Source organism: Psammomys obesus, unplaced genomic scaffold (assembly GCF_907164565.1).
Source record: "Psammomys obesus unplaced genomic scaffold, mPsaObe1.curated_primary_1811, whole genome shotgun sequence".
Taxonomy (NCBI): Eukaryota; Metazoa; Chordata; class Mammalia; order Rodentia; family Muridae; genus Psammomys; species Psammomys obesus.
Genome location: NW_026590061.1, coordinates 4648292 through 4662777, shown reverse-complemented (window position 1 = coordinate 4662777; position 14486 = coordinate 4648292). Strand labels below are relative to the sequence as shown.

Below are 14486 nucleotides of genomic sequence, written 5' to 3'. Positions count from 1 at the left end.
AGGATTGCTTCCCAGATTCTGAAATTTAATAGTAAGTTGAACAGTCAGTCTATAAAATAGGCGTGTGTTCTTGGGCCTATTAATTCCTACAACTTTTTTCTGATATTTTAGTGTATCATGTTTTTCTTTAACAGGAATGGGTACTGATTATGATGATGATATAAGATCTATCCTCCTGGCTGTACATTAAATAGCAAGGAAGGACCGTTCCTGGCCATGATTGTTTGCATGTGTAAATAGTGTGTGTGGGGGGGTTGTTGTAAAACTTTGTGTTTGGAGCTGATCGAACAAATGGTGACACATTGTGATCAGAGCTGAATTAGTTCATTCTTTGTGGCAAAAGGGGCTTGCTAAGCAAATTGGTAGATTAGCACATTGGAAGACAGATGCTTATCCTGCTTAAGAAAATGTAACCATTTTCCAGAACCCTCAGAAATACTATTGCTTTGCCTAATAATTACAGTGCTTATAAGACGGGTCATCTCCAATAGCTCTTAGCTTGCTTCATAAACTTCAAAAAATGGATTCTTTTTATAAACCATCTATCGTGAACTGAGACATACGGACTGCTTCCTGCATGCCTTTACCTCTATTATTGTAGCAGGTTGCAGAAACATTGAGGGGTTACAGAGAGAACAGCTAAAATTTGGCAACAGTGACAGCAAGTAAAGGTCTCAGTGAATGGAAGTGGGAGACTGAGAGTGTTGAGGTTACAGAAATGGGAATATTTTCCTCAGTGGCTGAGCTTCTTCTGGTTGCTTGGGCCTTTGGCATGAAGGGGAAAGAACAAGAATATAGCATGGGGAAGAAAGGCTCTAAATTAAAATATTGTAGGTTGCAACTAAGGGTGTTTTATTTGGTAGAGAGAGAGAGAGAGGACATGAGTTTTGCTCAGCAGCTCATATTATCTCCTGGAAATCTGATAAAGCTGCTTCGGAGAGCCTAAGGGTGAGTCCCAGCCCTAGATGCTAGCTTGTCCTTACAGAGCATCTACTTCACAATTGCTACAATGGCAATTTCTTCTCAGCATGACATTGTTTCACAAACCTCCTGTATTTCTATGCTGCTTTCCGTGCCTCAGGTGGCTGACAAAATGAACTCCTAGATGCTCAGAGAATGGTCATAGCTGTTTTGATGGCTCCAACATCTTCAAAGCCATTCAGTGGGGAGAAAGACAGAGCGTGTTCCCTGCCTGAGGTGTCAAGGATTGTGCAGAGGCCTAAGGTTCATGTGGAAGCATTGTAGACAACAGTAACTACCAAATTCACATGCAAAATAGAAGTAGGTAGAGCAGGCAGAGAAATAGAACAGGCAGAGGAAGACAGCCTCTCCTGCTAAACAAATCGGGTAGTTGGGGGATATCAGTGCTTATAAAAGTATCTGAAGTAGAGCCACAGGGCAGCTTAATATCCCCCATCCAACATCTTGGACGGGGCCTGCATTCTCAGTAGTTAATTCTCAGTTTCATGGGCTTTCTCAGCCTTCCTCACGTCGTCCTGCTAGTGAGCAATTGCACATTGGCCACTGTTCCACCTCCATGTATGTTTTATAAGCATTTGCAGTAGGCTTTGTCTCAGTTAGCGGGTACTACTTCAGACAGACAAGACCCAAACCAACAAATAACTCCAAACAAACAAGACCCACACCAACAATAACTCCAAACCCTCCAAGTGTGACACACAGAACTACCAAGACAGAAAACACACAATGTGGGGAGCAAAAATGGCCCTTTTTGTTTTTAGCAACAGCTTTAAAAACTGAGAACTGACTCCAGAGGCAAAGCCATTTGGTTCCAGCAGTACCTTGTGGGGAAAAGCGGTTTATGCTCCTTGGTGCCCTGTGAGCTGACAGTAGGAGATCTGCCACCACACATTGGGATAGATTGTGACTATAGGGTGTAAGAGTCCCAACCCCCACCCAGTGAAGAGTGCTAGTGGATATCCAAACTCTTGTCCCCAGTCAGTGTCCCCAGTCAGTGACACAGGAGGGCACCTGGTGTTGGATCCCTGTCTGAGGAATGGCCTTTTTGAACAAAGCCCTTAGTTCTCAGTTCAAAGTGTGTGTCGTGTTTCATGGTCTTCAGAGGATGAGACGTCGGAACGTCCCTTTGTCTCATCATAAATCAACAGTTAACCTTCATAAACAAATTGTGCAGAGAAACACAGTATAATAGATAAAGAACACATTTGCTGTTTTATTGGTGCCTTGCACGGCAGTAATACTGAAAAAAGGAATGCAAAACAAAACAAAATAAAATGAAAACAAAACAGAAAAGCTAAAAAAACAGGTTGGTGGGAACCCACATTTTTTTCCCAAGAGTACACAAACTCCTGTTTTATTCTTATTGTGGCATGAATGATAACATAAAACCAAAAAACATGAAAATATACAACTTATATTACACTATGTGTTATGAACAAAATAGAAATCTATAACTCTATGTTATATTTACACAATTTTTTCTTTTATTAAATTTCAAGTGAGATGGTAGTTTGCACATACTTTGTTTTAAGCTCCAGGCATTGATTGTCTCTTTACTATTTTTTTAAATCATTAAAAAAAATACAAACAAACAAAACCTTTTCACTTGTGAAATCCAAGCTGTTAGAAAGACTAAGTGCTTTAGAGCCCGGGGAGCTGAATAAATACTGCCTTAGTGGACCAGTGACAGACACAGGGGGAGGACAGGCACCGTCAGGAGGAAACCCAGCATGTCACCTTCAACCTGTGGAGCTCAGAATTAAATACTGTATCAACCTAGCTAAAGAAATGCCTGTGCCCCAGGAGACAGAGGGATAGATCAACCACTTTAAGTGGGTTCTGTATTTTTTCCCTTGCAGATCTCATAAAGTTTTTATTTCACTATTAATTTGATAGACAAATATTTTTATAAACCTGTTTGTAAATATACAGTTATTACAATTCAATAATTTACCCTTTAGAGGAAGGAAAGTATAGTTATCTCTGAAGTTTTTAAGTGATAAAGAAGAGGGTTCTGATGAGAACACCATCAGCTTCTGCAGTTTATGAAATGATCTGAAAATGCACCATGAAATGGTAAAGATAATTTCCTCAAAGCAAACTAAGGTAAATTGTACTTTAGAAATCAAACATAGGAAGTGACTGCATTAAAGAACACTTTACACTTTAATTAATATTCATTCCTCATGGAAAGATTTGGTTCCAACCATGAAAAGTGTATTCATTGGGAGGGTTTTACACAAAGGTAAGTCTAAGCTAGATACCAAATGAACTCCAGAGTTCACTTGACTAATTTGGGTGAAAATACACTGACTGTGTGTGTGTGTGTGTGTGTGTGTGTGTGTGTGTTTTCTGATTGTAATAACTAGCCAAATTATCATTAACTTACAAACAACTTTAACCTATTTTATCCAGTAAATATTTTTCTTAGATTTATATAAAGCATGACTATTTTTAGAGGTTCAATTACAAATATAAAAAGAAGAAATTGGCAATATTACTTTTTGGTGTTGGTATAAATGTGTATGAAGGGGAAGATGGGGGAGGGGCAGAAATCTGGGAGTGACTTAAACAGAGAAGCAGGAGAGAAGGAAGGAGGCATGCTGTTGCTAACTTTGATCTTTCCATTTTATCTTGCTTTCTCTACCATATCTTATTTGGACATTGTGAGGCATAGAAAGAATTTAAAGTTTTAGGATCCTTTACAAAGATTATCACCAAATCAAAGGCCCAAAGGACAGTGTGTTAACAGAGTTAAGTTGCTAGTCAAAGCACCTTTTATTTTTATTTTTTCCCAAGTGACTTCAATGCACTTTAAACATTAATAGAATTATCTTTATGGTTGTTGTCCCCTGGGGAAAACTCTTGGGCAAAGCAAAGCCAACACCTACTGAAGAAAATGTCTGAACAGAATATGGCATGACATTATGGACTTGCTTTGTAGTTTTGTCTGGGCAGTTCAGTTATCGAGACAAACTCAACTGAACTGGAGAGTTCTGGCAGCTACAGGTTACCAGGAATAATTTTGTTTTCCCTTCAAATACCAAAATGCAAAGCAAAGAGAGAGTTTGCTCAGATCTACTGCTGTGTTGGGTTGAGTTTTAGTCATGGATGCCTTCAGTAGCATCTACCTGGAGCTAAAACAAAGTATTCTTGTTGCCCAAGGTCAGGAAGTGAAAACCAAGCTTGTCTAGAATGTGCTGTGAAACAGGAACCCAGCACACGTGAGTGGGGAACCCACGTCAGTCAGGAGAAATTTGTTGACACAGAGAAACTTTTTTTTTAATAAATCTGTTTTCACATTGTATCTTATAACGGTATAAAAACAAGTGTCTATTTTTTTTTCTTATTCAGAGTGCTTCAAAACAAAACAAAAACAAAAAAATTGGCTCTAGCTAATTGGTAATTAAATAACTAAATGAGAGAAAAGAGCATAAGTTAATTAAGATTGAACACGACCCTCCTACTAATTCACCCCTTCGTATTAAACACCAGAACTGATGCTACTGGGACCAAGACTGTTAACAGAGGAAGTTACGGGTGGAGAAGCAAGTGTTTGGGTGAGTATGTGTGTGTATACACATACAGGTGTGTATGCATGTATACCAACTGGAAATAGATATTAGTTTTAAATACCTCGCAACTTCCAAATCAGAGCAGAATAAAATAGAAAGGGAGAAATAAAATAAATTATACATAATTTACTAATCTGGGAACAGCTGACCGTTATTAATTATTATTATTATTATTATTACTATTATTATCATAATTTTACAACACTAGCAAAAAGAGGCAATTCAAATGAAAATACAGTCATAAAACAAAACAAAACAAAACAAAACAAAATCCACAAACAGAAAATAGAACCAAACCTCTGACATGCAGGTATGATCAGCTCCTCCAAGCAAAAACCCCAGAGCAAGACTTCTGAGAGAGAGAAAAAAAAAAAAGGAGTTTTCTTTTCCTTCTTCTTTTTTAGTTTTTTCATGTGGGAAAATCAAACTTGAGGGATGGTGTTTGGCAGGGCACAATGGGAATGGGATGGAACACATCTGCCCACTGTCTAATCTTTAAATACAAACGATGGTGAGCGATGGGAGGTGGGTCTGCGTTTGTCCAGGCCCTACTGCTGTCCTGGCCTTTTGGTTGGTGACTGGAATCGGCGGTCCTGTCACCACTGGCTGTTGCCCGGAGAGTGTGCTCTGTAGGCACCAGCAAGTGACCTTTAGCAGACTCAAATTGCAGTGGAGGAGCGCACTGGGAAGAGGGCCTGGGTTCAGCTAGGCTCCATTTGTGACCCCACAGTGAATGTTAACCACATCCTGGTTCTTAGGGCATCAAACAGACAGCCCACACTTGTGAAATGCAAACAGTCTCCGACCTCATTGTGTGGAGAGATGAAAAGAAAATCGTCTAAAATCATCAGTTGTTTCCTCATCAGGAAAGGATGGAATGTTGGAGACATAAGCTAATAGCATATTTCTGAAAAAATGGCCAAATAGATTCAGTCAAAACAATGATTGTTTTGCTCAAAGTTTCAACAGAAAAACAAACACACATACACAGAAATCACTAAGTAGCAAACATTAGAAAAAGCAAATATCCAGGGAGAAGGAGCCTCAGGAAGCATCTGGCTGGCAGCTTCCATGCTTGCACAGCTCCACGCGCGGGCCACGAGGTCCACCTGCTAATAAGCACTAGACATTTAAAAATAGAATTTCTCAGCCCTGCGCTTCGGCTTCGTTCCACTGTCACTGGAAGTGCAAAGTCAAGGTCAGGGTCGCTTCTAGACCACTTGCTTAGGAGGGGTGGAATTCCATGCCCACATGTGGGTTTTGCTCACAATGGCCCAACATTATTCCCTAATAGGAATGTATCTAATGTACCACAATCACACACACACACACACACACATACACACACACACACAGAAATCCAAGATCAGAAAATACTTTTTTCTCTCTAAATTTCTATGTCTCTCTCTCTCTTTTCACCTGAGAACGGCACCTACAGTTTTCCATTAAAAAAAAAAAAAAACAACAAAACAAACCTCAATCTCACCAGTTGCTGGTGTATCAGCTCTTTTCCAGGGACTGTCTAAGGGTTAACACTGTCCTAACTTAGGAAGGAACGGGAGAAAGGAAGGGATAGAAAATGAAATTGGTGATCGCTTCAGCATGAATTTGGCACTTGCTCAAAGATGTAGTGTTGTGTGCGAGGGTTGGAGGTCTCCAGGGAAAACGATTGCTGATTGGTGTAGAAGCAAGGAAGGCAAAAACAGGCTCTTTTTTTCCTCTCTCCCCCCACCCTCACACACAGGCCTCCATCTTTAAAGCAGAGAGATAGAGAGGGTGGAGGGAACAAACACCCATCTTCCCTCTTTCCGTCAGGTGCAAGATAACACTCAAAAGGAAGGAAAAAAGGAAAGTAAAAGGAAAAACCCTGAACCACCTCCCCCCCAAACAGAACAAAACAAAAACAGAACTTATTTCTTTTTTAAAAATTGTAGCACAAAACAACAAAACACATTCACAAGCCACTTGTTGGCACTGTGTACCTGAGTGAGGATTTCTAGTTATAGAACAAACAGCCATAAAGTTTATTAAAAAAAAAAAAAAAGTTGACGGGTGAGACTTCAGTGCTGGGGTGTAGCAGCTGAGTTACTGGCTTTGTTTTACCCATAGCTTATTTCAATCTCTTGCTGTTGATGTTGTTTGCTTGTAATAGATATATTTTTTTCCTTTCCGAGCCTTTTGAGGCTGAGGTCTATTTGTCAGCTGATGTCCCAACTATTTAAGACTAACAGTTAAAATAACAGTCAGTGTATGAGAAAGTTAATGTGCTTGGCCACTGGAAGGATGGACGCGCGAGGGCTTCCTAACGTCCTCAGCTCACCGCAGTCTGTCGGCCCTCATCAGTTGGCCTGTCCTGCGATATGGTTTTCGCTGTCACTCCCGTAGTCCACATCTGGGTCGTCCTCCTCCTCGTCGTACTCATCGTAGATCTCCCCGTTGATGTCTTCCGCCTGGATCTCCTCTTTGATGTGAGGCTCCTCTCCCTTTGCGCCATAAGTGCTCTGGATCACGGGCATGCCTGGCTCCGGGCTGCTGGACACACTGGAGTGCTCCGAGGGCAGGTGAGGGGATGGCATTCCTGCCATGGCGATGGCACCGGGGTAGACGACACCAGCAGTTGCGATGGGGATCTGTGCCTGTTGCCTGTCACAGAGAGAGGTGGGGAGAGTTCACGGGAGGTCTCGGCGTCACTAGCCCACTCACCCAACGTGCTAGGGTGACATCCTGTGTTGATCCTAATGCCTTACCTGCCTACATAAGCCTCATCAGTGAGGGGGCATTTAGAATTGCCATTTGACAATTAAAATAACTCCACCCTATTGTTATTAGGAAAAGTACTGGCTCAGAAAGGTTAAGCAAAATTACCCTAGACCCTGACACCCAGCTGGTTTTGCCTCCGCTATGAAGGAGGCAGGAGGCTTTGCTTGTTTTCCCTGCAGTGGAGCTTAAAAGTACAATGGACAAATCTCTAAATGACTTAGAGCTTTCCAAATAATGTTACCAGGCCAGCACAGGAGAGCCCACTATCGTGTTACCACCTGCTATGTCTCACAGACACACTACCACAGAAGTTACCCGCAGCGACACACTTGCTTCTGTCAGCCCACTCTTGAGACTCCTCAGCGCTTTTAACCTGGGAACTCCAGTTTCTCTAAGGCCCAGGTTTGCTCTGGACCTTAAGGATTGGGGGCTACACGGCAGGTGTGGTCGCTTTTCTTTTAATATTCAGCCTCCTTCTGACTATATTTAGAGTGCTATTTGCTCTCCTAAGTTCTCTGGGTCTTACTGCTTCAAGTATGAGAGACTTTATTCCTGAGTGTCTTGAGAACTTACTGTGCCACTGTGCATGGCTTCCCTGGGGGAAGCAGAGTCATACATCCTCAGGGCAGGTTCTGAGTGTGAGATGGAGCTCTCCTGTCCATGACCTTGCTGTGTTCTAAATGTAATCTCTACTGTATGAGAAATACACATAGAAGACTGCTGTGTGTGTGTGTGTGTGTGTGTGTGTGTGTGTGTGTGGCCTAGCTCAGCAAGTCCACACCATTCAGAAACAGTGATTCTTTTGCAATCCTGGTTAGGTTGTGTTATCTCGACCAAGCGGCTAGTGGTGACACACTGGAAGTCATGAGCAGCATCCAGGAAAAGAACTGGTAAGATTCAGTCATACCTCTAAGTTTGTAACTGCAAGCATCAAGACTATATTTAGGTTTGAAGCAAATCTGCTTTCAAATAAGACAGGATAAAACTAATAGGAGAGCCAGCAGCTTGCTGGGGATCCCCTTCTCAACAAAGAGACAGGCATCTGTCTGTCTATATATTATGCATATACTTGGGGTTACACATGGTATACAAAATAAAGACTGCAGGTTTCTTTCAAAACGTTTGCAACTAAATAGCCAAGGGTGTGTGTGTGGGGGGGGGCATTCCCAGCGGACACCGGGAAGGTGGCGCTCTGCAACCCAGGGCCGGAAGGTAGTTCCCGTACCCGACGTTGAAGTACTGCCTCATCTCCTGCCTCCGATTCCGCATGATGGCCTTGTACTCCCCGATGCGCAGCTTCTTGCCGTCCACCAGGCAGGTGCGCTTTGGCCTAGGCTTGTACTTGTAGTCTGGGTACTTCTCCAGGTGCTGCTTGCTGAGGCGGGCCTGCTCCTCATAATATGGCTGTTTCTCTAGGTTGGTCATAGCTTTCCAGCGAGATCCTGTGGAGACAAGGAGGTTAGGATGCCAATTTGCAGTGTTTCTAAGAATCCTAAAAAAAGAGATGTCATGGAGAACAAGAAAGAAGTTGAAAAAAAAAATGTTGGGCAAAATCCAGAACTACATAAACATGTTTCTGATTAGCAAGATCAACTCGAAAGGCGAGATTTCGCAAGAGCAGGGTGTCTGCAAGAGAATTATGCACCCAAAGACAGACGCGCTGGGCAATGTAGCATTTTTGACTTGAATGAACGGTTAAGCTTGTTTATTATGCACTGAAAAGCTCAAGAATTTTATAAGATGCAGTTAAACTGCTAAAAGCTCCATGTGAGTTCATCACATGTTGTGAATCTGTGACTTACTGAGTCTTTGAGTACTTCTATGTGAGGGCACATGCTTATCACAAAAGTTCACATATCCCACGGTTCCAGGCCTTCAGGCATCATCGAGGGAGGAGCTTAGACGAAGCCAGGATGCTGCAGCTCAGGCGGAGGCAGTGCACTAATGAGCACTCTATACTAGGGATGGCGAGGGGCCGTCAGTGGGGACGGTTTTACACACGCTACAGCATGGCATGCATGGGGAAGCCTGTCTTCCCTGTGAGAGCGCCAGCAAATCTGTCACAGGTGTTTTAGACAGATTGCCCCTCAATCTAAGCAGTTTTTATAGTTTCATTTTATTCCAAACAGAAGTCAGGTTAGAGTTCAAATAGCAGAGTTGCTTGTTTTTCATTCTAAACCTTGTGTTTGTGCAGCATGGTCAGTTATGTTAAGGACAGACCCCAAACTCCACCTCAGGGTAACTGCTGAGCAACGTGTGGGTCGCTGGCCCCTCATGGGGTCACCTATCGGATATTTACATTATGATTTGCAACAGTAGCAAAATTACAGTTATGAAGTGGCAATAAAATGATTTTGTGTTCGGTTGGGGTCACCACAACCAACTGTACTAAAGGGTCACAGCATTAGGAAGGTTGAGAACCACTAACTTAGAGCAAAACCTATTTATCTTATCTCAGGGCTGGATACAAAAAGAAGAAAATTCAATGAGACTATGAAACAGTGAAGACATTTCCCAATTTTTTTTCTAAATTATTTCTTCTCTAAAGAAAGGAAATGCTTAGCTGTGTGTGGTGAGGGAGGTGGGCAGAGGCAGGTGAATCGCTGTGCTGTGAGTTCAAGGCCAGCCTGGTCTGCAAGCGAGTCCATGACAGCCAAGGCTACCCAGAAAAACCATGTCTCAAAACAACCAAAAAGGAAAAAAGAAAGAGCAAGAGAGAAAGGAAGGAAGAAGAAGGAAGGAAGGAAGAGAAAAAAGAAAAGCCATGTCCTGAGGTAACCTGCTTTGGACTGACAGCCATTTTTATGTTTCCCATCATGTGATCATGTGCATAATGCTGAGTTGGCAGGTTGGGAATTAAAACTCCCTCCTTTACTTCCTACAGCATATTTTCCCAAGAACACCCAGTCTTAAGCTATATTCTTAAAAAAGGGGGGGCACATAATAATTACCTTTTTTTTTCTTTTAGAGTTAGGGTCTCTCCAGGTAGCTCAGGATGGCTAGTCTTCCTGCTTTATAATATTGCCAGTGCTGAGGTGACAGGCAGGTACCCACCAGCTACTCAGATGACACATTTATTCATTCATAACTATGAATTAATGTCCTAAAGTACCAACTGGATAGGCCCTAAGTCTATCTTAGGGCCATGCAGCCTCAGTTTGGAGGCTAACCCAGTTTACATCTTTAAGAATTCCCCTGGGTGAGGACGGCCAACTGGCAGGTTGATTTCGGTGTCAACGGCTTTCCAGCAACCATAACAGCTGGTGAATATGCTCACTGAGGATGGTGGCAAAGGCACTGTGGTAGGCCACGCCCTCCCCGCAAACAAATGAAAACAGTAACTTGGTTCGGTTTGTGCCCACAGCCATGCACAATGGGGAAGGGGCTTGCTGTTTTCAAAGGCTGGGCTGTTTGCAAGGGAATGCCTTCTTACGACAAACGACTAAGTTGTACTCTTTTGTTTTGATGTTCTCAGTACGAGAAAATAAGGAGCCTTCGCCTTTTTTTTTTTTTTTTTTTTTTACTCTTCTGAGTCTGGTGTAGGCTTCGGAGGAGAGCATGAGCTGAGCAGCAATGTCACCTCCATGGGGCATGTAATGAATTTGCACATTTTACTCTGACTACTGTATATCTAATCAGAAAAAGATGTCCCCCAGTCCCTGATCTAGCGCCAAACAGTAAAAGGTGATTCCTTATGTTAACAATTTCAGCAGAATGGCTTATTAAAACCAGATTTTAGGGTATTATAAAATGCTTAGAAGCCCTTTAAAATGTCAACTAGGATCCCCAGAGACTACGTAAAATGTCAACCCAGCTCAAGCGCCTGTTTTAAGCAGAATGAATTAGCAGCATGCTGTCGGAGGCTGTTATCCAAAACAATCGGTAAAGAGAAAAACATTCAGCCTTCTTTGTACTTTTGTATGAAATAGGCCATTCAGAACCATCTTGCGACTATTTAAAGACTTCATATTTATTTAAAGCTATAACTAGAGATTGAGGCCCCCAAACTTCAGTGTTTAATTTTGGGGTGACTAAAATGCTGTGTTTAATTACTATGGCTGTAGGCGAAAGGCTTGGGTGGGAGCCATCTTAGGTGTACCCTGTAATGGCAGAGATCATATTGTGAGTCTCACCTTAAGTCAGAAAGGGATCATCCTAGCTAGTTATTGCTGCACCATAAAGAGTTATTGCTACGTTGCCTAAAAAATAATGTTTTAAAAATCTTTTAAAGATTTTTAATCAAATTGTGTGTGTGCCTGTGAGTGCGATTGCTTAGGAAGAGCAGATGAGGGTTTTGGATACCATGGACTTGAAGTTACAGGGGATCGCAAGCCTCCAGCCACCCAGCACTTCTCTAAACTGTCTGCTCTTCTGTGTCAACTAAGAGTTTTAACCAGCGAGAAGGATTTTCAGCACCACGCTCACTTATCAAGTGATTCCAGATGAAGCAGGTGTGGCATGTTCAAATTTGGAGAATTCAGCTAGAAACGGTGCCACACTCCTTAGGTCCTAGTATTGGGGAGGCAGAGGCAGAAGTGTCTCTATAAAGTTCCAGGCCAGCCTGGTCTACAGTTAGTTCCCAGGCAGCCAGAGCTGCAAAGTGAGACCCTGTCTTAAAAAGCAAACAAATGTGGGTAATTTATGAAGAAGAGATGATAACGTAATTGAAGGAAGAAATAGACCGGAGATGGTACATCCATCGAGGTACTTGTTTCACTCTCATCATGTCCAGCATTTTACTCTGTACAAATGTGTTTTTTCAAAATGGAAATCCTGTTTTGGCAGCTGAATGCCACTTGCTTTTATCTCAGACAACATGCATGTTTTCATCTGAAAACGATTTTAGAAGAAAATATTAAAACCCACATGTTGAAGTGCATGTGCTTTTATGGGGTCTGATGGCATCACAAGCACCTTATGACCTGGGTGGCATCTACTACCTTTGTGGAGGCTACAGGACTATAAATCCAGAAGACTGCATTTTAGTTACTACTTGTAGCCTAATCAGTTCTTTAATGCACCCTCAAAGATATTGCTTTATAATGTACATGTAATTCCAAGGGCATCATAAATTTTAATAAACCTTAAAAAGTAGTTTGTGTGTATGTTGTTACTTATTTTTTTTCTGATGGAGCTAGCTAGGTGTTGAACTCTTATCAGAGAATGGGCAATGTAAAATATTCCTTGCTGTTCTAGGGCATCATGTTACCTGGAGATAAAGATGATGTCAAAGACAAATGGAAAATTGAACCTTCATTTCTCTTTAGCTCTGCCTGGTCCTTGTCTTAAATCCATCTACAGTAAGTCTTTCTATATCCTGTGCCCTCCCTACCCATCTTCTCTGTGTACATGAGTGTCCATGCTTTGGGGTGAATGTGTATCTTGTCTTCTGGTACAATGGGAACTGAAGTGGTAGGAAAAACTTCCTCTCAAATAAACTCAAAACTATGCCATGTTCCTAAGAGTTACCAAAGGCACCTTTTGTCTGTAGGGTTACTGAAAGCAAATGAGTGGGGGTTCTAGGTCGTATGTCCTCTCTTCCCCCAGCACACCAGGCACAATAAACAAAACTCAAAGTTCTTAGAAATTCTTATGCTTCTGGAAAGGATGAGAGAGGAGAGGAAAAGAGAGAGAGAGAGAGAGAGAGAGAGGAAGGGAAGGAGGGAGACCTTTATGTCCAGTTCACAAATGGAATGAAGAGATGAAGGTCGTTGCTAAACATGGATGGCTCACATGAAAGCACCGAGGATTCTACAACAGTGGGTGTCCTACTCCTCCAGGGGTCCTTACGAATTGGGCACATGTCTCATTGCTGCTCCTGGGTGGTTTGTTGCCTGCAGGGCGCTTGGTGATGGTGCTAACAGTTTGGAAAAGCAGAAGACAGGAGCAGCTTGCCTTCTCCACCCATGCGTTCCTCTGAAAGCACAAGACGGTGTAACACATCCCCCGGCACTCACTCGGTCTCCACACTCTCCTTACCCAGTATCTTGCTGATGTTGGAATTGTGCATGTCGGGAAAGGCCTGAAGGATTTTCCTCCGTTCGTCTTTCGCCCACACCATGAAGGCATTCATCGGTCGCTTTATGTGCGGCTCATTGCTACCACGTCCCCTGGACTCCCTGTAAATTCTTGACTCTGAAACTCCAGCACTCCCTAGAAACAGGGGACAGCAGCACGTCTGTCAGTGGTGAGACTTTGGCAGGGCTCCTCCCTGGTGACTGTTTTCCTAGTCTATTAAGATATCTGAAAACAAAAAGTCCTTCTGATAATGGTACTCCCAGTTCCGAAGGCAGATGCTTGCTTACGAAGTGTCTGTGATAAGCCTGCGGCAGCAAATCTGTTTGTATTTTTAACCCAGTTCTCATTTCTTCTTAGGCTTTCAAAGGACTATGGACAGTTTCAGCGTTTACTTTCAGGAGTCCAGAGGAAGCTGGGGCGTATCATTTTGGATTCTATGGGGTTAGTCTATGAGTGGCCCAGTACTTTGGAAATGTGACAGCTGTAAAGAATGTGATAAATACTATGAAATTCTCATGGGTGTGGCAGGCTGGGCTAGGAAGCACAGAGGCTGTGAGAACCTGAGGTATTTGTACCCCCCCCTTTTGTCTCCAAGAACACATGAGTAAAAACACGCTAGACAGAATTTTGGTCAAAACAATATAAATACCTCATTTTAATGTGGTCGGCATTTCCTTTCAATCATTTATCAATATATATATAATGAGAGGGCTACCCTGCCCATAAAAGACACTGGTTGTCAGAGAAAGAGCCAATTAATGAGTCTTTAAACATTTTTTTCACTGAATGTTTTTCTCTTAACATGTTATCAACAGAAATCAATGGCTGGTTGCATTTCAGGTATCAAGGGTTTCTGCTGACAAAAGATCCCTCTTCCAGGTCAGGAACCTCAGGAGGCTGAACACTCCCTCCTTGGGCCTTGTGTGGCTTCATAAAGCATCTCTGTCAAAGTAGCTCACAGCCTAGAAGCAGGGATGCCTGAGTTCAGGCAATGAGAAACAGGGAGCCAGGAAACATGGCAGTCTGCAGCTAAATCTTCCCTCTTGTCATTACATACACGCACATCACACACACACAGAGCACAGCGCAGCAGAAAACAGATTCTGGGGGTTGTTAGTGCTTGCGTCACCAACCACATCCTGTCTTTTCTTT

At 42.6% G+C, this 14486-nt stretch overlaps 1 protein-coding gene across 7 annotated transcripts in view; it reads right to left on the bottom strand.

The window, feature by feature from the left end:
* Positions 1-2192: 2192 nt before the first annotated feature.
* The window catches only part of Sox5 (SRY-box transcription factor 5), a 367386-nt gene continuing 355092 nt past the window's right edge, over positions 2193-14486 (bottom strand). For all 7 annotated transcript variants that reach the window (XM_055605653.1, XM_055605658.1, XM_055605654.1 and 4 more), the window contains 3 exons: positions 13296-13469; positions 8542-8758; positions 2193-7199 (listed from right to left, as the gene is read on the bottom strand). In XM_055605653.1, coding sequence (XP_055461628.1) covers positions 6896-7199; positions 8542-8758; positions 13296-13469 — 695 coding nt within the window. In that variant the 3' untranslated portion in view covers positions 2193-6895. The remainder of the gene's footprint in view (positions 7200-8541; positions 8759-13295; positions 13470-14486) is intronic.